Source organism: Pezoporus flaviventris, unplaced genomic scaffold, assembly GCF_033815535.1.
Source record: "Pezoporus flaviventris isolate CSIRO_AGI_PZ_B2104156 unplaced genomic scaffold, CSIRO_AGI_Pfla_v1 ptg000063l, whole genome shotgun sequence".
NCBI classification, from domain to species: Eukaryota; Metazoa; Chordata; class Aves; order Psittaciformes; family Psittacidae; genus Pezoporus; species Pezoporus flaviventris.
Window position 1 is genome coordinate 9,454,724 of NW_026892611.1, and position 19,646 is coordinate 9,474,369.

Below are 19,646 nucleotides of genomic sequence, written 5' to 3' on the forward strand. Positions count from 1 at the left end.
TAGTTGGTCACTTCTCAGTGTCTTTGGATCCCAGCTCTATGTAAATAAAACAAATGCATTGCTTAAGTCATACTTCTATAATGTTAACATGTCTAAAGATTATTATTTTTCAGTGTTAATTGGTGTTTATGATTTCTAAACCCCTGTAACACTACACAAGCACCTTCAGAGGAAGTATGTCATTTATGCAGCTTTTGTTTTCTTGCACCCTGGTGCTAATTCCTTTTTGATGTTCTGAGTCATTTTTCCAGTAGGGAGCTTGGCAGATCAAAACCAGGCATGAAATGTTTCAGCTAACACATTCTAATTACTTACTTGCAAATTATCTCTCATTCTTCTTCTTTTACACATTTTAGGAACAGCAAACACTGTGAAGGATATGATCTTTGCTGAAATAATGCTTCAGCATTATTCCTTTTGTCCCATCTGTAACACTTCTGTCTGTTCCCTAATGAGTTACAGAAATGCTAATGGCTTTATAAGCAAAAAGTATTTGACAGGTGACCTTTATTGTGTCCTGTATTTCTTGTCTTAAGCAAACATGAACAGTTGCGCTGATTGGTTGGTTTATTGGTTGGTTTAAACCCAATGACACATCATGTGTGTCATTTGGTTTAACTTATTTCTGTTATTTACTGCTCTGCCAGTAGTCTTTCAGCGCTAAACATGATGGAGTTCTATGTGTTGTAAAATAGCTGTGCATAAGTAAGATTTGCATTCTTCAGCAGAGGCATGATATGGCTCTTTGAGCCTGTTTATTTGGCTCTGAAGTTTTGTTGGAAATAAACTTCAAAGGTACTGCTTTGGAAAACAAGAATAAGAGAATCTCTCTCTTATGTGTGGTTCAGTAAAAGTCAAATAATATGTTTTATCTGGAGAGGCAGTGGAGCTATAGGATAGGATTGGGATATGGCTTGCTGCAGAAGTGAAGAATGACTTGTTTGAAAAGGCTCTGATGTGAGAAGTGGCATGTGAGTGTGCAGTGCAGTGAGAAACTTGTATACAGTTATGAATTCATTAAACAGTGGATGTGAAAGTCTATAAATAGGGCTTTGGGAGGAGGGGGAGGTGTTTTACAAGGAGATATCTTCCTGGCTCTCCTGTGAGAGCTGAAAATAGTGTCTCTGTTTTAGCTGTCTGGAAACTGAGGCATGGACATATGCCTGGCCAGGGACCATAAAACAAATAACATTGAAAGCCAGCACCTGAGAGGCAGCTTCTGTGCCTCTGTCAAGTGCTCCAGGCACAGAACCAGGCAGTTTCCAAGCTCTTGGGGAAAAAACATTAAACCTTTCATGCCTTCATTCAGATGAATTGGCCAGGAGATCTTTAATAGTCTTCACCCAGCTCTATTAGGACTTCTGCTTTTATGGCAGTGATGTCTTTTGCTACAGTTTCACAAAGGTGTGTTTCTTTCTCTCATTAATTCCTTAAATGACCTCTCAATTTTAGTTCTAGTGTAAAGGATTTCAGTACTTTGTCTCCTGTCAACATTAAGGTTTTCTTTCTGTCCTTCATTACTTCTGACAGTAGGAAATGGCAGCAGTTACCCATACCTTATCTTTCCGACAATAAACCAGCCAACAGTGGTGCTCTTGGTTCAGTGTTAAACTCAGCCATGCTTTTAGTAGTGTCTTGCTGTAATGGTCAAGCTGCCGAATAGATAGAAGTGGTTAGCATGAGAAAACAGAGGAGGTGTATTCGCTGCTTCCTACCAATGGAAACATATTTGGCATTCATGCTTGATTCTCCAGATCCAAAGCAATCTAATAAATTTGGCTCTCCGAGCTAATTCTGATTCCTTTGTGATGTCTGTAAAATCACAGGATTCAGAAGTTAAGACCGAACCCTGTGTTGCCAGGGGGCTGTTAACAGGAGGGTGAGGAAAATGTAAACAGTTTCTCAGGAGGGAATAGAGAATGTAGTCACTACAGTCACTGCCTTTAAATACTGGTTTATACTATAATTGACACAAAGAACCTTCTCCCCGGCATCTTCCTGTATTTTTGCACCTTACAGTTCATGAGTGCAAGGACAGATCCTTTTTGGGGTACTGCAAGATCCCCAAGATGAAGGAGGAGGTCTGGAGAGAGGCCATGAGCATGCATTCCTTCACAGCATGAGTTAGTGGAGGCCTCAAAGAACATAGAAACATCTGGCGCCCTGTACTCTCTTAAGGGGCTTCCTTTTCCTTCTCCCACACCACATTTCTTCTCCGCTCTTACACCTCCAAAACCCAACACCTTTAAAGCACTTACCACTTAATTGTTCTCCCTTAGTCTTACTGTCAGTAAAATGGGGATAAATGGGAATCATGATCCTTCCTACTTTGTACAATGCACACAAGTAAATGAGGGCAAACTCAATGTCCAAGTAGTCTTTTAACTGTGAAATCTGAAATTGAGGTGAAATCTGCATTTATCCACATGCCAGATGTCACTTCACTGCAGGCTTTTTATGAAGACTGAGAAACATCTTCTGTTGTGGTTCTGTAGAAGCAGGAAAGAAGATTCAAAGGATCGGGTGGTACCCAGAATATTAGAGCTCATTTTTAAACAGGCATTTTGAACTGTTCTGTGGTTTATCACAATGGAGGTTTTCTCCCTTTTTCCCTCCTTTGTGCAAGTTTTAATTCTTTACCCCCCTCTCCAGTTTTGAAATGTAGAGAGTAAAAATATAGGTACATTTGTAAAGTAAATGTAAATCGAAGATGTTCAATTATGTACACTTTTTAATGGCAAGTGAATATATAGGGGGAATCCTTGGAGCTCTCTCTTCTGAGTTGTTAATATTTCACAAATGTTGCATTAAAAAATGACAAGCTTTTCTTTTGAAGCTGAACATCACGATCAAAATGATTTCCCAGCATTTATACAAATGGTGGCAATGGCTCAGGGATTAGGTGGAACAATTACAAACTCTTCTTTTATTAGGATTTTGGGTTTGTTACCCGCAGGCTGGATCTAAAACCAAGTCATCTCTTTGGAGCTGTTTCCTGTTCTTAAGGGCTCTGAATACACATCACAAAACCCTCTGGTGTAACAAAGCCCATCAGCAGAGCAGTTGTCTTCCCTGAGCCACAGTCCCCCATAGTCCTGTTCCCATCACTTGAAATCATGGACATTTTAGCTGAAGAGGGCCTGTTAAATCATCCAGTCTGTGGTAATACAGGATTTTTCCTTCAGGAGACATCAGCCAGGAAAATGTGAGTGCTGCTCGTTCAGTGTGGTGAGTGGATAAATGAAGGGCCTTATTCTTTGGGTGTCAGCCTGGTGCCTTCTGAAGTATTACGTTCGGTCTCAACACGTACACGTGTGCTTGGCAAAGGCCTCTCCTGAGGAGTGCAAGCACCTTGGTCTTTGAGCATGCACCACTGTGCATACATGAATGATAAAGCATTGATGTGCCTGACGGCGTTACAAGCTGTGAGCTGGAATTAGGTTTCAAGGGCAGCCAGTGTCGGAGGCCACATGAGATGGGACAGTACGTCTGAAGTGTCTCCAGACACACAGGCATTGACCTGTGGGTTGTAAACGCCTGCGTGGGAGAGATCTGTGTTCTCTTGAAAGCTGTGCAGTTTCCTTTCTAAACCACCCACAGGTCCAATAAACCAGGGTAATGCTCTTCAGAAACAGTTTAAATGTGCATTAAAGATGCCCTTTAAATAATAATAAATTCCAAGCTTTAGTTCTTCAGAATGGTAACTTACTACTGTACCAGAGACAGTTCAGGCATGCTGTCTGTCACTTCTCACTTCAACGTGTGAATGTGTGCAATAAAGATGTGCTGCATAAAAAATAGATGACTGCTAGGAAAGGCTGTATATCAAGTAATAATAATTCAAGATTCCCTATCCCCCAGTATCCTTTCAAGTTTCCTCTTACCTCTTCTTATTGTACTTTAATTGTATGTTTTTATTATAAGACTGCATTTCTTACTGTTTCATACACCCTTTTACACATCTGTTGTAGCTTTAGCAGTGTTGTATTGTGCTTCTCTGTACTGAAACACAAAGATCAGCTTCCAGCATTAGACATGCTGCTATTATGTGGTCAGTGTTTTGAGCTTCTGAACTGAATGAAATATGCATTACTGGCATATGACAGCTGGTTTTTTACTTTGGTTTTAGACTTATTTGTATTTAAGTAGGGTTTAAGATTAATAATTCAGAGCTATTGCCTGAATGTTGTGGTTTGAATTTAATGAACATACTTGTTTGATCATGTCTTCAAAATAAAAATGAAAAAAGAAGAGAGCTTTTTAAATGTCAATGAAATATTTTCTCTCATACCCATTCTTTTAATTTCTTTGAATGATCAAAGTGTTTAAATGGACTTGTGAGTCATGATTTCTTGATGAGAAAGTAGAGCTAATAGCTGCTTGGTTAAAATGAATCCAGTAAAACAGTGAGGATGGGTGAGCTTAATGATGGTTCTGAATGTACCAGGAGTTTTGCCACTGGCTTCAGCGGTGCTACCCTGTCTGTCTCTCTGGAGTATTGGAATGTTTTGTGTTTTAACTACCAAAGTCAGACAAGTTTTACTGACTTCTCCCCCTTGCAGGCAGAGGAGAATGGAATTTGAGCTATTAAAAAGAGATGCGACATGGTTCATACCTAAGTCAAAACAAAAGTTAATATTGATTGAAAGGCTTTTGTGCTAAAGGCACGGGACTGCAAATCTGAATTGCTTTTCGTCTGCCTTAGGGTATGGACAGGAGATCAGAAGTGTCTGAGTTACTGTAAATGGACAGGTAAAGAGAAGTGTTTGAATTATTGTCAATCAATGAATTGTCACTTGTATGTTAAACCAGCAAAAGAGTGTGACATTTTAACAAGTTGTTTAGTGTTTCCATACAGCTTTTAACAAAGCAACAGTGCATGTTAGTTAATGCTCGTACAGTAATGATCTTGCCACCTTAGACTAGAGGCAGAAGTAGCAGTATGTCTAAACACATAAGAAAGTAGTGTATTTAAAATACCCAAATTATCATGGCAATGAAACCACACTGCAAACCCAGTCAGAATTATTCTTGGCAGTGGTGTTTCACCCCTAAGTTATCAGGAATGTGTTTGCATCTTCCCAGTCATTTGAGGGGATCCTCAAATTACATAGTAATGCGGATTGTTTTACGCTTTGCTTTTAAACAGGGCAGAAAAGCTCCAGTTGCTTAACCACAGGCCTGTGACAGCAGTTGAAATACAGCTGGTAAGTAACAATGCTCCTGACTGTTCAGAGCTTAAATGAAAGCAGCTTTAACCTTGAAGATCAATTGAATAATTACTTTCTTACGGTCAGTGATTGAATGTATCCCTTTATGCACATCTTTACATTCATGGCTGCAAATCCACTCTGCCTCTTCTCAGAGACCTCCTTAGAGACTTGCCCATCTTTCTCTCAGACAGATTCTCCACCTCTGTTTGCTTTAGTGTCACATAGTGAAAATGCCCAGTGCAGTCATTAAAGGTTAGTTAGGGTATTATAACTAAGAATGTATTTAGCCTGAGTCTTTTTGCTGCTGCTCTGTAATCAAGTACTTGATTTTTTGACAACTGTGATAACCTGATTGTTTTGATGGCAGGCTTTTATGTTACAGTAAAACCAAATGCACTAAAAAGGATCAAATAATGACTGATATGGAGCTTTGAGCAGTGGTGCAGATTGAGAAATGGATATAAACAGACTTTTGGATGGAAAATAGCCATTGTCAATCTGTTAAGCACAATTCTGATGTAAAGAGGGATTGTTGCTAGATAAAAATAGCTGATTATATTTTCTGAAGTATCTCCTTAGGAAAACAAAATCCTGTGGTAATAGGTTATTATAATAAGGATATTCTTTTAGTAAATATCTCTTCCATTAAGACCATCTGTTTACAATCTTATTCTGAAACCAAACTGTGTAGCAACAGGATCAAATTTTGCTGCAAAAAAGGGAAGGATTAAAGCGGTACCAGTAGGACTATTTTTCTTTCATAGCCAGGGAGTAGAAATTATAATGCTGAAGGCATCTCATAAAAGAATGCTTCTAGCTGAGGAGTTAATACTGTGTTTTGTGATTGAGGAGATCAGTGTCAATCATCAGCCCAACCAAGAGCATTAAGGCTTCATGAGTTTTGCTTAGGAAGTTAGTCAAGAGCGATGATCGAGAGCCTGTCTCATACCTTTGTATATGCTGAGACAAATTTATTACGTTCCCATATAGGCCATATATGGTCTATTTTCCCCTTCTTTCAATTCAGTGGTCTTTAGCTGCTTTCAGGTGACTCTGTGGTTTTGTCTGTCTTTTCCCTCCTCTCCTCATCATCCTGCCTTGTTCCTGATAATCTTACCTAGCCATAAAATACTGAAAGTAGTTTTGTTCTTGTGTCACATTTGGAGTCCAGGAAGCAAGCGTAAGAAAATTTGGGCCTTTATGTTGGAAATCAGGTTTCCGTGGAGTGTCGTACTTCAGATATTCCAAGGTTTGTAATGTCAAGCAAGGTTAGATAAAATTCATTGCTGAAAACCTGCAGGATACAGATAAGAGATTTAAGTTTGATGTCCGTTACTTATATGTAACCCTTCTCTAAAGATCAGAAGCAGCTTATAATATTCATACATTTGAGGACCAACCTGAATTTGTATCGTCATGGAAGTATTAGGGATGCAGTTACTTCTGTTCCATTGTGATGCCCCTGTAATTGCCATGGCAACTTTCTCCAGAACTAGTGTTACAGTAATCTCGGTTGACTGGACTGTTAGCACTGTGTTAAATGAAGCCTCCCCAGAAGTGCTGTACGTTTACTCTTTCATCAAAGCACATCAAAGTCTTTTGAGTGCAGTAACTGCTAGGAAACTGCAGGCCATTTTTGTTAGTGAAATACAGAGACTAGGAGCAAGGAAATGGTTTTGCTGTTTGATTGCTGCCTTGAATGATTTTGGGGTTTGGTAAGGACTGAGGAAAGAGATTATAGCAGTGCAGCTTCTTTTGAACACACAAACCCTGTCTTCTCTGAGCATCTTTGAGTATAAAATAATGCAGAGCACTGGAGGCTACCAGTGTTTTCTTCTTTGGTGTCAATAGAGAGAAGATTACCCATTCACATATTTCATGCAGGCAAGTCAATTCACTGCAGTTGATGAATGAGAGACAGCTTACAGAGAAGTGAATACTAGGTCTCAAATCACCTTGATTCTCTTTTGATCAAACTTTCCCCTGCCACTGAAAAGCTTTGAGTCGCTCCTGGGATTGAATCAGAAATACATGATGATGAAGGCTTCTGACCACTTCATCTAATGTAGGCAAATCAGTCTTAAAAGCTTTAAACAAAATGCTACACAAGCTGTATCTCTGTCTCTCACTTACTTTAATAGTTTTGATGTCTCAAACTTTTACTCAGTGCTGCCTGTCCATGGAACGGAGTCAGGTTTATCTCATGGGCTTTTAATAGCTGATGTGAGAGGATAGTTATATTTACTACTGCTTGTTGCTTTTTTGCCTTTCCAGCTATTTGTGGTTTTATTCCCTTCTATAAAATTCTCTGTCTTTTGTTGCATGCAAACTATAAATCAGTTTTGATAAAATTGTATTTGAGTTAAAAGGCAAATTTATGTTGTGATCTTTTGATCTCAAGTTCCTTTGTAAATCTTTATGCATAAATCGCTGTAATTGCTCATATTTGTCTTTTCTGGACTGTGTGTGAGGATTTATTTTCAAACAACAATAGCAACAAAAGGAGCATGAAATTCTAATTCATACCCCACAGGGTAAAACACTGTACACATTGCAGCTATCTTGACCTCCTGTTTTAATCTTCAACATATGTTGTTCCCAGCGCAGTGATTCAATTCACAAAGGAGGAACAACAAACGAAACAGTGGCGCTCATCTAACCATGACAGTGGGCCAGCTTTACTTAATGCTGAACCGTGATGGGTTTGAAGATTAAACATCATCTTTTCTAATGAACAAATTGCTCCACATTCTCCTCTCTGAATGGAAAAGTGGATTTCAATTCTGTGCTTTTGAAAACTCGATTTCCATCTCGGAGAGCTTGGTACCACATCTTACGTGCTCTGCATAACCAGCCTGACAAATGGTCTTTTATTGTTGAATGAAAAATAAGAATGTAAAGTATCCTTGTGGAAACGAAAGACGTTAAGGGGATTTAATCATTTTACGTTCTCGACAATATATTTTGCTCCCCACTTTGCATACTTGGTTAATTATCTCTGAGGGACATTAATCCAATCATTCAGTCTTTAACTTGAGTTCTTTTTTTCTGTGCCTTTTTTTCTACGAGCATGTTCCTGCTGAACAATTTCAAATTACTGCTCAAAGGAGGAAATAGCAGTCATTTTCTCATAAAATACCTATCTCCTACACTGGAGTTCAATTATGTGCTTGATAGCTTTGGAAGGGATCAGAACCCTCTTTTTCACCGATTATTTTTTGAATAGAGCTTTTAGCTTAGCATTCAAATAAACAATAGCTCTTAACCCACAGGTTGTTCTCTTCTGTAATGCTGAGGTTTGTTACCCATCAAATATTACTTATCCTTGAGACAGTTTCTCAGTTCTGAAAGAACTTTGCAGGGTTCTTTAGTGTGGCTTTATTTATGCTTCTTAATTAGCAGTGCATTGTCATGTCTCAAGAGACTAAAAGTTAGCAATGAAAGCTGAAAAGGAGCACAGGGAGGATGGGGGAGTCTTTTTGCTTGTATTTGGGTAAGCAGAAAAGACAAGGGATGGCTATAATTAGTGAAAGCATGTTCCTAAGATGATTGTCCTTGTTTCACTGGTAAAAAAGGAGCAAGTATGCATGGTTGTCTGTCTGTGTTCATGTTTTGTGCTTACATATGTACAGGGCACTACTAACATGCAGATTTGCACATTTATTTTAGGAACAAACATTTTAATGTTTGGAATTAGCTTGGTAGTCAGGCGAGCTGGGCTTTTCTGATTTACCTGCTCCATAAATGAAGTCTTCCAAAGCTTCTGAGAACTAGCAGAGAATGTATCAGCAGGTTTTAATGGGACTTACTGCTTAATGGAATTCTATTACTGCGTTCTGATTTGGTAATTATGGTTGTTTTGTTCCTCTGAGAAACTCATACATAGTGCTCCATTAAAAAAAGCTACTCTTAAAATGTGCAGCTGGGAAAGGCTGTGTGGTACTAAAATATTCCACATACACATTTCTTTAATAAGCCCAGCTCTGGTTCCCAGTAGCGGTTATGTTACTGTGCAAGGCATCTGCCAGTGTTTAATTCCACACTTGGCAAGTGATTTGTCTTTTCATTCTCATGTAGCAACATTCAGTGATGGATGTTGGATGCGTGTTTCATTTTGCTGTGTTAGGAAGCCCATCCGTAGATGACTGTGGAGAGAACAGAATTGGCATCGTTTTCTTGCTGTATTCTCCATTTAATAAATGTTTGCCTGATTTTAAGCTTTAAGTCCAGTGAAGTTAGTTGGACTTCCTGAATACTTGAAATTAAATCAATACATAAGCTATGGCTTAACACTTGTAGCTATGAGGTGCTTAAGCAGGTGGAAAATTGGTTATTAGACTTTTAAATACAGGTATCATTGCTCTCAAAGGTGAGCAGTACTGGGGCTTCAGCTGCCTTATGAGTGTGTTGTGTATATTCCACAGTTCTGAAGATCTGGCTGTTTTTGTCAATACATTCATTGATAAAGAAGCAACTTTAGGTACTCAGGCTTGAGAAGTGTGTCTTAGCTGCAGGGGGATGTGCCTCCCTTTTTTAGCTGTAAGGATTGTGTGCCAATTACTAGCAAAGCTTTCCTGTTTCCTTCTGTAGTTGTCTTGTCGATTATATTGTTTAGAGCATTAGCTGGAGGGGAAATGAAATGGGAAAATTGCGTAGTGTAGTAATACATTGCAGTGATAGCTTAATAACTGTTACAAGTTTGAGTGAAATAAGAAGTCATGGAGGTCTCACTTGACTGAGTTGATCTTGACCACATAGTTCCATTTCCTAGCAAACACTGTGTATATGTATGAATGGCATTGGTATGCTATAGCATTCGCTACAAAAACACTGCAGTTATTTTGGGATAGTATAGACTTGAATGCTGAAAAGCTGTAACAGCTCAGGAATTATTTATTACAAGCAGCAGCATAGCTGACATGGCTTACTGCCTGTCTCTTGTGATCATTTCAAGCAAATCCTTGCTCTCAGCCATGAGGAGACACGCTTGTCTTGCAGCACCTCATGCTGCAAGACAAGCATTTATCTATAATAAGTGCTTTTTATCTATCAACTGTGTTACTATAACACTGTCCAATTCTGCTACTTGCACAAATCCCTGCATCTTGCAAACTCACAGTTCGGTGGAGCTTTGGTTGACGATACCCTACACTTAGCACATGGCATCATCTGTGAGGATAATCTGTTTCCATTTGGTGCCTGTGGCACTGCCAATATAAACATCTTATGTCATACACTTACTAAAAACATTAGCATTTTTGTTTTCCTTAGTATAAACTTTGCATTCCTGACTGCTCATGGTTTGAAGCTGTTGCTTGAGCGCTGTCAGCCAATTGCAAGTTAGAGCTCAGCAAGGCTTTTTGATAGATTTTTTTTCCTCTGCTGGTTAAGATTCTTGCTGGAAAAGCAGGTACTTGAATACAGTTGTTTCTTTTTGCCTCCTAGGCTTTTTTATACACTTAATTTCTCTTCTGAGTATCATTATTTCCTAGTACTATCAATAGGAAAGGTATTTTGTCTTATAAATCAGAAGACTGAATATCTGTTGAATCTAGAATAAGCTTCTGAGTGACCTTCTTTTTCCCTTGATCTGTTTTCCTTTTGGGCAGTTTCATTTGCCCCTATCTACGTGCTCTTTGTGCTTAACTTTGTGTTTTTCCTTTTGGCATCTTGCTTTGCTGCTTCCTAATTGCTCAAGTTTCATAAATCACTGCTCAGGCTGTTTCCCTGAGGAGTGAAAGAAATTGATTTTTATAGCTTATGCGTTTGATCCTTTGAACTCTTGACTAGTATCACAGCAGAATAGTGCTGAAGCATCAACTGGAATAATAAGTTGTCCATCCTGCCTAATACAGAGTTTTGACTATTGGTAGTTCCTGGTGTGGGAGCTGGTAGTGAGGATGCGTGGCTCGGAGGCCCCGAGAGGTGAGCCCCTGATGAGTTTGCTGCAGTAGTTTAAGGAATTACCACTTCCCTCTGGCAGAGGCTGTGGATCTGTCAACAGAAGGAAATTTGGAGCTACATTACCCACTCCTCAGTGCAATATCTGGCATCTTTCTTTAAAGATGCTTTTCACAACAGTTTAATGAGACATCAGCGTCAAAGCATCTGAAACATGTGAGACTGTTTCCTTTCATCAACTTTCTGGTAAAGTATGGTTTCTTAAATTGTCACAGCAACCACCAGAGCTCATCTGTTGATGTCCTGAGTCGTATCCGCTGTTTGTCAGTCTTGCAGGCTTCTGTGTTCAGCCAGTACAAATGACACCAACATGGTTGTTCATACTGGGAGCTGGGGTATTACTCATTTGGCACTGAGGAGCACATCAGAAGCAGTTATTAGACACTCATATAAGTGTCCTTAAATGCAGGAGTTGAGAGAGTTGATGCTGATCTAGAAATCACTCTCTATTCTCAATCTGAGTTCTGATTAAGTTCCTTGTGGCTACTAGGTACCTGAAGCAAGCACCTAAAGGAGAAAGTGTTTGGAGGAGAAATGGGAAGGAGATATATAGGGAAGGATAAAATTTAAATGGGGAAGAGGGTCTGACTTCATGTGATCCAATAAATCAAACCTAAACCAGGCAAAGGGCCATTTTTCTGAAGATCAGAAACCAGTGGGACGGTAATAAATGTGGGAGACATTGGCCACTAAGAGAAAAAGCATCCTGCCTTAAGTGATATTGCCTGTCCAAAGGATGTGGGCTTTTTCCTTGTATGGCTCCTGCTGCTATGGGACTGTGACCTTTCAAATTCAATGGAACAATAATTAATAACCCAGTCCAAAAATCAGGCTGATAATCCTTTACAGAACTTAATAGCATGGATCATCTACAGAGTAGAGGCTTTGTCAGCAGTGCTGGCAACGGGGAGTGTATGCACACACTGCAGCGTACTGGATTGTATATTGTTGATGCTCCAAGGTATGCTAGTCAAGCTGCTGAGATGACCACTTCTGAAATGCAGCCTAGCAGGCAATTACCTGATAGCACTTCAGTAGCTGCAGCAGTTGCTTACACAGAAGGGTAATACTAGGAGGATTTTTAGTATATTCTAATGCACAATGTATAGTATAGCAGCTGGTGGTAATGAGAGCCAGGGCTGCTTTTCAAGCCAGGGTCCTACAGTAGTTCTTGAACTAACAGTACTTGGAAAGCCACTCCACAGAGAATTTCATCCTTTGATCGGGATAGACCCCAGAAACAGTCATTTGCAAATGGATATTCACTCTCTGCCTGTGCTACATGAGTGGATTCTAGTATCTGTGGATAATGGCTGATGAAAGATGATCAGATTGTGCAAAGAGGGCTCATAGGACATTGAAGAGGAAAAAAAAAAGTTAATTGAATATACCACTCTGCTTTTTACAAGGCAAAGATGTGTCTGAATAGCTGACAATTTATAGCTAGAACTGATTAAAACTGCATTGACTTAGAATCATAATTTAATATAAATCACTGTGCTTCAAAGGACATTCTAAAGGACTTTGTATAAAAAAGAAAATCTCAAACCCCACAATCCTAATTGGTTTCATTTGCGTTTGAAGAGTTCTTTTGGCTTGCTTTTCCAGGCCTCTGACAAGCTTTTCCTTTTAACAGCTGCCTATAAATTAGGGCACTTGTTTTAACTGGTAGCAGTGATATAAGAGTTCCCACAGCTCCACAGTGAGAGTAGGGCCCTAATTAATTGTAGGGAATTTCACTGTTGATTCGTGACAGCATGTTTTGTGTTTCTCAGAGCTTTTCTATGCCTTTATCTTCAGGAATCTCACAATCTAAGCACATTCCAATAAAGCATAGCTGCTTAGGATGAGGTGGTTTCTTTTATGGCCTGATTGCTTATAGTCTAGGTGCAGGATAAGATAGAAAGGTTCAGTTAACCACTCTCTGTCATCTCCTTTCAGTTCATACATGAAAGCACAGGAACTTAGGAGAATCAGCCTGGAAGGTAGGTTTGCACATGAGCTAAATGAAAAGCCTGACTCAAGGTATGGATGTGTATGGATGAGAGAAGCTTTAGAAGAAACCAGGGAGGAAAGTCTGTTCTCAGTGTGTCATTCTGCTTGCTGTAAAGCCAGCAGGGTCTCATTATGGAGTGCCAATTGTAGCAGTTTACAATGGAGCTCTTCCGTCTTTATTTTTGAATATTGTAAGAGTTCCACTTTGTAAAATGCTTTGGCAATGAGTTCAGACTATGTCTTGCATCCATTGAGAAGTCTCTTTCCCAATTAGTTGAATCCTTCTGTTTGGATTCAGAACAAGGAAGGAAGTATGGATTTAATGATTACAATACATTGCTTTTTTTAACCTGCAGATGGTAGAAGAAAGCGAGGAAAGGCTCACAGAAGAGCAGATTGAGTCACTTCTGCAGACAGTCACCAGTATTCTTCCAGGGGATCCTGAAGAACAGCAGAGAGACTCAGCAATGGCAACTGAAGACAAAAGTGACCAAGCTTAGGAGGCATCTAGACCAAAGCTGGCAGGAATTTCAGCAAAAGAAAATCAGCTAATATTTTTCTGGTTTTTACTTGATACCAGTTTCATCTTGTATTGGACATCATTATAAAATATGTTACAATTTTTATGACTCGGAGGTGATGAGGGAACCAATTGTTTACCAGAAAGCATGGAAAAGGACACTATTGTTTTGGCGTTCTGTCATAAACAGGGGTGGTAATAACGGAGTTTGTAACGTCTGAGAAATTATGGGGCACAGAATCTGAAGCTTTTGTATTTTTTCCATTACCCGTGTAACAGCTGTACATTTGAATAGGCTCATGTACAGCTGGCACTGTTTTAATTATCGCAGCAGTGCTAAAATTATAATTGCTTTCATATGTTTTTGAATTGCCCAACTGGTTTTCAGAATGCATTCTACAATACAAAGCCAACTTGTGGAGCTGTTTGTGAAGAGGGCTCTTTTCAGTGACCAGAACAGAGAATAATGTACAAAAACTGCTTGGTATCTAGCCAGACAATTTCATGTAGGCTGTTGGCGTCGTGCAAGTGAGAAGATCTGTTGGAAGGGTAGCTGTTCTCAAGTATGTCTGGCATTTCTTGATAAAAGAATTACCCAGATCATCAGCTAAATCAGCGTATTGCCACCATAATCAGCTGCATTGGACCAGTTTACAGCAGCTGAGGCTCTGGACTCAGATGTTAAGGCTCTTAGAAGAGCATTTAGGTGAGGTGTGTATTTTCCCTTCAAACGTTTGTTTCAGTAGTTATATATAGACAAGTCACAGTCTTGTGAACATGCTCGTGACCATGGAATAAATGAATGAGTCAACACTGGAGTCCTAAGCTGGTTTGGAAGAATGGGAATCAGTCCTGGTTAAAGCAGAATTTTCTGTGTACTGAGCTTTTGTCTGACTGAAGGTTTCAGGATCAAGTATTTAATGTTGAAAGCATAGATGATTATAATAAATCATTTGGGTAGTATACATATATATACATAAAGTCATGAGTTATACATGGCACTGGTTTTATACGATGACTGCAGACCATTCTTTTATAATTATAACGTACTGGAAATAGAAATAAAGCTTAAAGTGTATCCTGGGAATTTTAAATCTTATAGACAAGATATAAGAGTTTGGATCAGGATATCTCACTTCTTTGCTTCTGTCATGGTTTTATTTTGTGGTTTTAGACAAAGAATTTATGCTTTCTGAGCTGTGTGTGAAAGGGAGAGATAACTTCCAGTGTCTGGGGGATTTGTGATACACATTTCCACGGTATTTTAAGCTGCTTTGATGTTTGGAGAGGAGAGTAAATAATTGGAAAATATATTTGTTACCTCTTAAAGATAATTTATCTGAAATGCATTCCAAGGCTGGAGACTAAAGCTGTGTTTTCACTGGGGAAGTGTATTAGTATTAGAGGGAGAAGTCCTTGCTGAGTTTTATGATACATCATTATGCGTTTTTCTCTCTAAATGTGCAGCAAAACAAAAGAGATAAGTAGATCAGAGCACAGACTGACGTGCAATTAATTCCAAAAGTAGCATTTTTACCCATAGCAGTCATGGTTTGACATGCTCTGGCCTTGGGCTGCATGTATTTACATTTTTTGCTGTCTTCTTCTAAAATGAAGTTACTGAAGCACATTCTAAGCTTACAAAAAGCAGATGGACCCAGATTGCAAGTGCCTTTAGCCAGCAAGAATATTTTAACAGATCTCTGAAGCTGGATGTTCCATCTTGGGAGTTGCTGATTTGTTATCGGGATGGATTTTTGCCAGCATCCATGTTGTCCTCTGCTCTGTGTGTGTGTTGTATAAGATACAAGAACTTGCTGTTGTATTTAACCTTGTCATCAAAATCAGTTCCAGATGGATACGTGTATTAAACTTGTGCAAACGCATGGGCAGCTCGTTCAGGCTCAGTTCAGGGACGTAAACTCTAAGTTCCCTATAAATGCAATTCTAAGGAACATTTAAAGGGTTCTGGGATTTTGACATCTGCATTACATCAAGAAATCATTTTTAAACGTGCTGTCTGTGCTCTCTGCTCCTGTAAGCGCAGGTGAGGAATTGCTGTGGTGCTGAGAGGGGGTTCATGTTGTGCTGCTTACCCTAAGGTGTGTTTTTTGGAAAGCCAAGACTCAAAAATGGTTTATGGGAAGCAAATGTCTCATCTTGCTTATGTGATGCCATCTTTCCAGTGTCCTGGGTCTTACATGACAGATCTGCCTCTCTCCAGGGCTGCTTTCTGTTAACTAATCAGTTACCTAACACAGTAAATATACTCTTCTAATTCTCTTGAAGGAGAGAAGATGACATGAAGAGATGGTGGCCTTCTGATGTGTCATGGGTACAAGAAAGCATACGTGTGTATTGGGCGCTTCAAAGGTTGGTCCCTAGTATCAAGAACAGAGGGGCAGAGTACTCCTCCCTTTCTGATATTTAAGAAGCTTATATTGCTTTTAGCTTATTTCTTACGTGTTCCTCATGTTTGTTCTCTATTGCATGTTTGGCTCTTGGCTCATTGACAGCTCTGCTTAGGGCAGCTCCTGTGCTCTCAGCACTGCTCTGAGAGAAAGAGGGAATGAGCTGCCAGAATTCCTCTCCTGTTTTGATACTTCTAAATACCCAGGGTTCCTCTTCTCATAAATTCAAGCCCAAGAAGGGCAGCTTGCCCTAGGCTTTGTTTGGCAGCCCTTGCTGGAGAAGTTTTATTACAGCATTTGTTTTATGGGAGGAGAAGGAGCTCCTACCTGGCTGTGCTCCGGAGCTGGGAAATGGATATACTGGGAACAGAAATGTCCATGGGGAATCTTGTAGAAGATCCAGGAAATCCCTACCAATGAGCCAAGCAGCTTTGGTGGTGGTCAGACCATGTCAGGGCTGCACAGGGGCTGCTGCCCGCCATTGAAGTGCAGAATTTGACAAGCTCTCCTTGTCTCACAGGGAGCAAAAGGCATTTTGTTTCTATCTGTGTGGTGTGTTCACTAGGTAAGGGTGTGTGGTCTTCTTTAGAAAAAGCAAACCCCCAACATTTGGAGGTTTGGCTTGCTTCTGAAGCAGGTTTTCTTCTGAAGCATGCCTTTAAACAACATTAAAGCAGGACATTGGAGCGGCATTCAAGCCGAACGTCTCAGTGTGCTGAAGGGGTTAAGCAACATCTACAGAGTGTCTAAAAGTGTTTATACAAATGTTTTTAAGGAGGTTCTGTCATAAACAGCTCCGTAGATAACTTTACTTACTAAAGGCTCTACTGGTCATAGACAAGCTCTTGTTTTAGAGGTCGACCAAGCCAGGCTGGTTTGCACCGTTTGAGAATCATGCCCTAAAATGATAAACCAGCCACATCCGAGTCCATGAGGGGTGGATGGCTGCACTGCTGTAATCCTGGCAGACCCTGACACAGGGCGAATAACCAATCTGGACATGGTTTTGAAGCTATTACACCATAGAAGAAATAAGAAATGTAACTAGAGCACAGCTGAGTTGTAGCAGAGCAGTCAGCACATGTCCTGGAGCAAATTCCTGCTGGTCCCAGACCTGTCTTGGAGGCTGCTTGGGGAGAGCTGCAGGCTGCTTGAGTCATACTTTGCTCTTCATCCTGCTGGAAATGTGTTTCTTCCACCTGATGGTTGAAGGGGAAAGACCTGGTTGACCCTGTGTGAGCGGGGAGGTTGAACTGGGTGATCTCCAACTTCAGTGTTGCTGGCTGGCTGGTTTCCCTGCCCCTGTGCACTTGGAATGTTTTCGGTTGCTTGCTCAGCACAGAGGCAAAGGCTGCTCTCCTTAAGATCTGAAAGGCAGCAAGTTGGGGGTTTCTCCCTTGTCCCCTTTTCCAGTGGCCTCTTTGCTGGTGGGTGCTTTGGGGCTCTGGCACGGTGCAAATACTTCATTTCTGGGACGTGGCAAAGGGAAAGGGACAGTCTTGCCAGGATGGCAGCAGGGTTTTATGTCGTGCCTGTCATTTCATCCGTTGCTGGAGCCTGAAATCGGAGTTTCTGAAGTTGCTCTGTGTTAGGGGTGCATCCTGCACATTGCAGCTATGGCAGTGAGTTGAGTCTGTTCCAAACGAGGGTCGTGTAGTGTAAAGGATGCGTCCCAGGATGCTGCTGGGATAAGGTGGTCTTTCAGTGTGATCTTAATAACAGTTTTCTCTTGAGTTTTGCTTAATGCTGTTCCACAGGCCAAATTAATCCACAGAGCCTCTTCACTGCCTTACATTTGACCTGAGATACAGAACCATTCGCTCACTCATGCTGGCTGTGCTCGGCCCCTCGAGTCAAGCCACGGGTGAGTTAACCCAACCGCAGCTGAGGTTATCCTGGTTTTGAAATGCACAAATCTCCCTGTACTGCATTGTCTATGACTAAATATTTTACTGCCTCTGCCTCCCTGGGGTGGCAGCTCTGCCATGGCAATGCACAAACAGCACGTTCTGCATCCCAGAAAATGCTTTGCTTCTAGGCATGAAGGCTGCTTCTCTGCGCTTGGACACCGGCTTTGAAAGCATCAGTCTTGACAGGGAAGCTACTGTTGTTGAGTGACTTCTGAAATGCTTTGGGCTTTGACAGGGGAAGGGGAGGTGGGGGAACCTGTGTGCACCTCAGCCTGGCTGAGATGGGGCTTTTCCCACTTTTCTTACTTCATTTTCCATCTGCTACCCATAACCAGCCTATTCCAGCCTGTTCCTGCTACCGGTTCCCAGAGCAAGGGGATGCCAGGCTCTTCCAAAAGACAGACTGCAGAAGATCTTTCATGCCTGAAAACTTGTTGGATTATTTGCTTGTAGCACTTGGTCTAAATAACAGAGAGCCTCTTCCCCCGTGAGCTTTGCCTCACTGATACACTGAGCATGTGTGGTTATGAAATGCTCCTGTAATCAAGAAGGACTTATGCTCACAGGGTAACCACCCCACAGAAATACAGCCTTACATTAAATGTGAGCGACAGCCATTGTCCTTTCTGGGTGACACAGTGACCAGGCAGGCAGTAACACTCAGCTCCTGCTGTTCCCAAAGGTCAGTTCTTTGTCCTTAATGAAGTATTTCCTTCCCTGCAGATGGGCAGTGCTGGGGTGGAAGATGCAGAGCGAGGAGCTGGTGTGGCAGGATGGACGGTGTCTGTCTGGAGGGTTACATAGTGCCTTTGGAGCTGGGATCAGTCAGCAAATGCCAGCTCTGCCACTGTCCTCTGGCCTTAGGGAGGTTGTTTCTCTTCTTTCTTCTCTCTTTCTCAGGGCTTGCAGCCAGGCTGACACCAGGAGCAGTGCCCAAGGCCTTGTTCAGTCCTTTTGTGCATCCTGACAGGTAAAGGAGTCTTTTTACTAGGCTGCAGCCCTCAGCTTTCCCTGTGCTTTGAGACCAGCGTGTGGGTGCCCATAACACTGCTGTGATGTGCTCCTGTCCCACTGGACTTGCGTGTGTCCACCATGCTCACAGGCTCTGCTCCCAGCCCCGACAGGACCATGTGCTTGTATATCTGTGAATGCTTGGAGCTTGTTACACAGAGTCAAGTGAGGAATTCCACAGGACGAGTTGCCAGACATCACAGCCTTGCACCCCTGGGAGTTACCCCACCACGAAGGCATGTCCTGCATACACTGCACATCCTTCCCATCGCTTGCAGCAGAGGTAAGGGGGAGCTGAGCTGTGAGGAGGTGACTTTCTAATGAAAACATCTGTGCTCGTGAATTGGGCGCAAGATCAAATCTGAGGATGGGGCCGAGCCATGGAGCCAAAGGGAAGTGTTCCCTTGTGGGTGGGCTGCCAAGCACCGGCATGCCGGCATCCCTTCAGCAGGGACAGGTCATGCTTTGCAGAGCAGCAGTTTAAGTTATTTAATGGCAATCAGAGGGTCATGTTTGTAAGGAAATCTGAACTACACAGGTTCCTCTTGAGTTTAAAACACAATGGTGGGAGCAGATCCTGAACTGGCATACATGGGTATTGCTCTCCTGACAGGCACATGTGGTG

The 19,646-nt window shown here is 41.2% G+C and overlaps 2 protein-coding genes across 3 annotated transcripts in view; both read left to right on the forward strand.

Annotated features, from left to right (window-relative positions):
- Positions 1-13,789, forward strand: part of CRCP (CGRP receptor component) — a 31,576-nt gene extending 17,787 nt beyond the window's left edge. For both annotated transcript variants that reach the window (XM_061470501.1, XM_061470502.1), the window contains exons 5-6: positions 5,150-5,207; positions 13,526-13,789. In XM_061470501.1, the coding sequence (XP_061326485.1) occupies positions 5,150-5,207; positions 13,526-13,669 (202 nt within the window). In that variant the 3' untranslated portion in view covers positions 13,670-13,789. The remainder of the gene's footprint in view (positions 1-5,149; positions 5,208-13,525) is intronic.
- A 2,251-nt stretch (positions 13,790-16,040) lies between these two features.
- TPST1 (tyrosylprotein sulfotransferase 1) overlaps positions 16,041-19,646 on the forward strand; it is a 49,999-nt gene continuing 46,393 nt past the window's right edge. Inside the window, exon 1 of the transcript XR_009746439.1 lies at positions 16,041-16,062. The gene's annotated coding sequence lies outside the window, so the exon portion shown is untranslated. The remainder of the gene's footprint in view (positions 16,063-19,646) is intronic.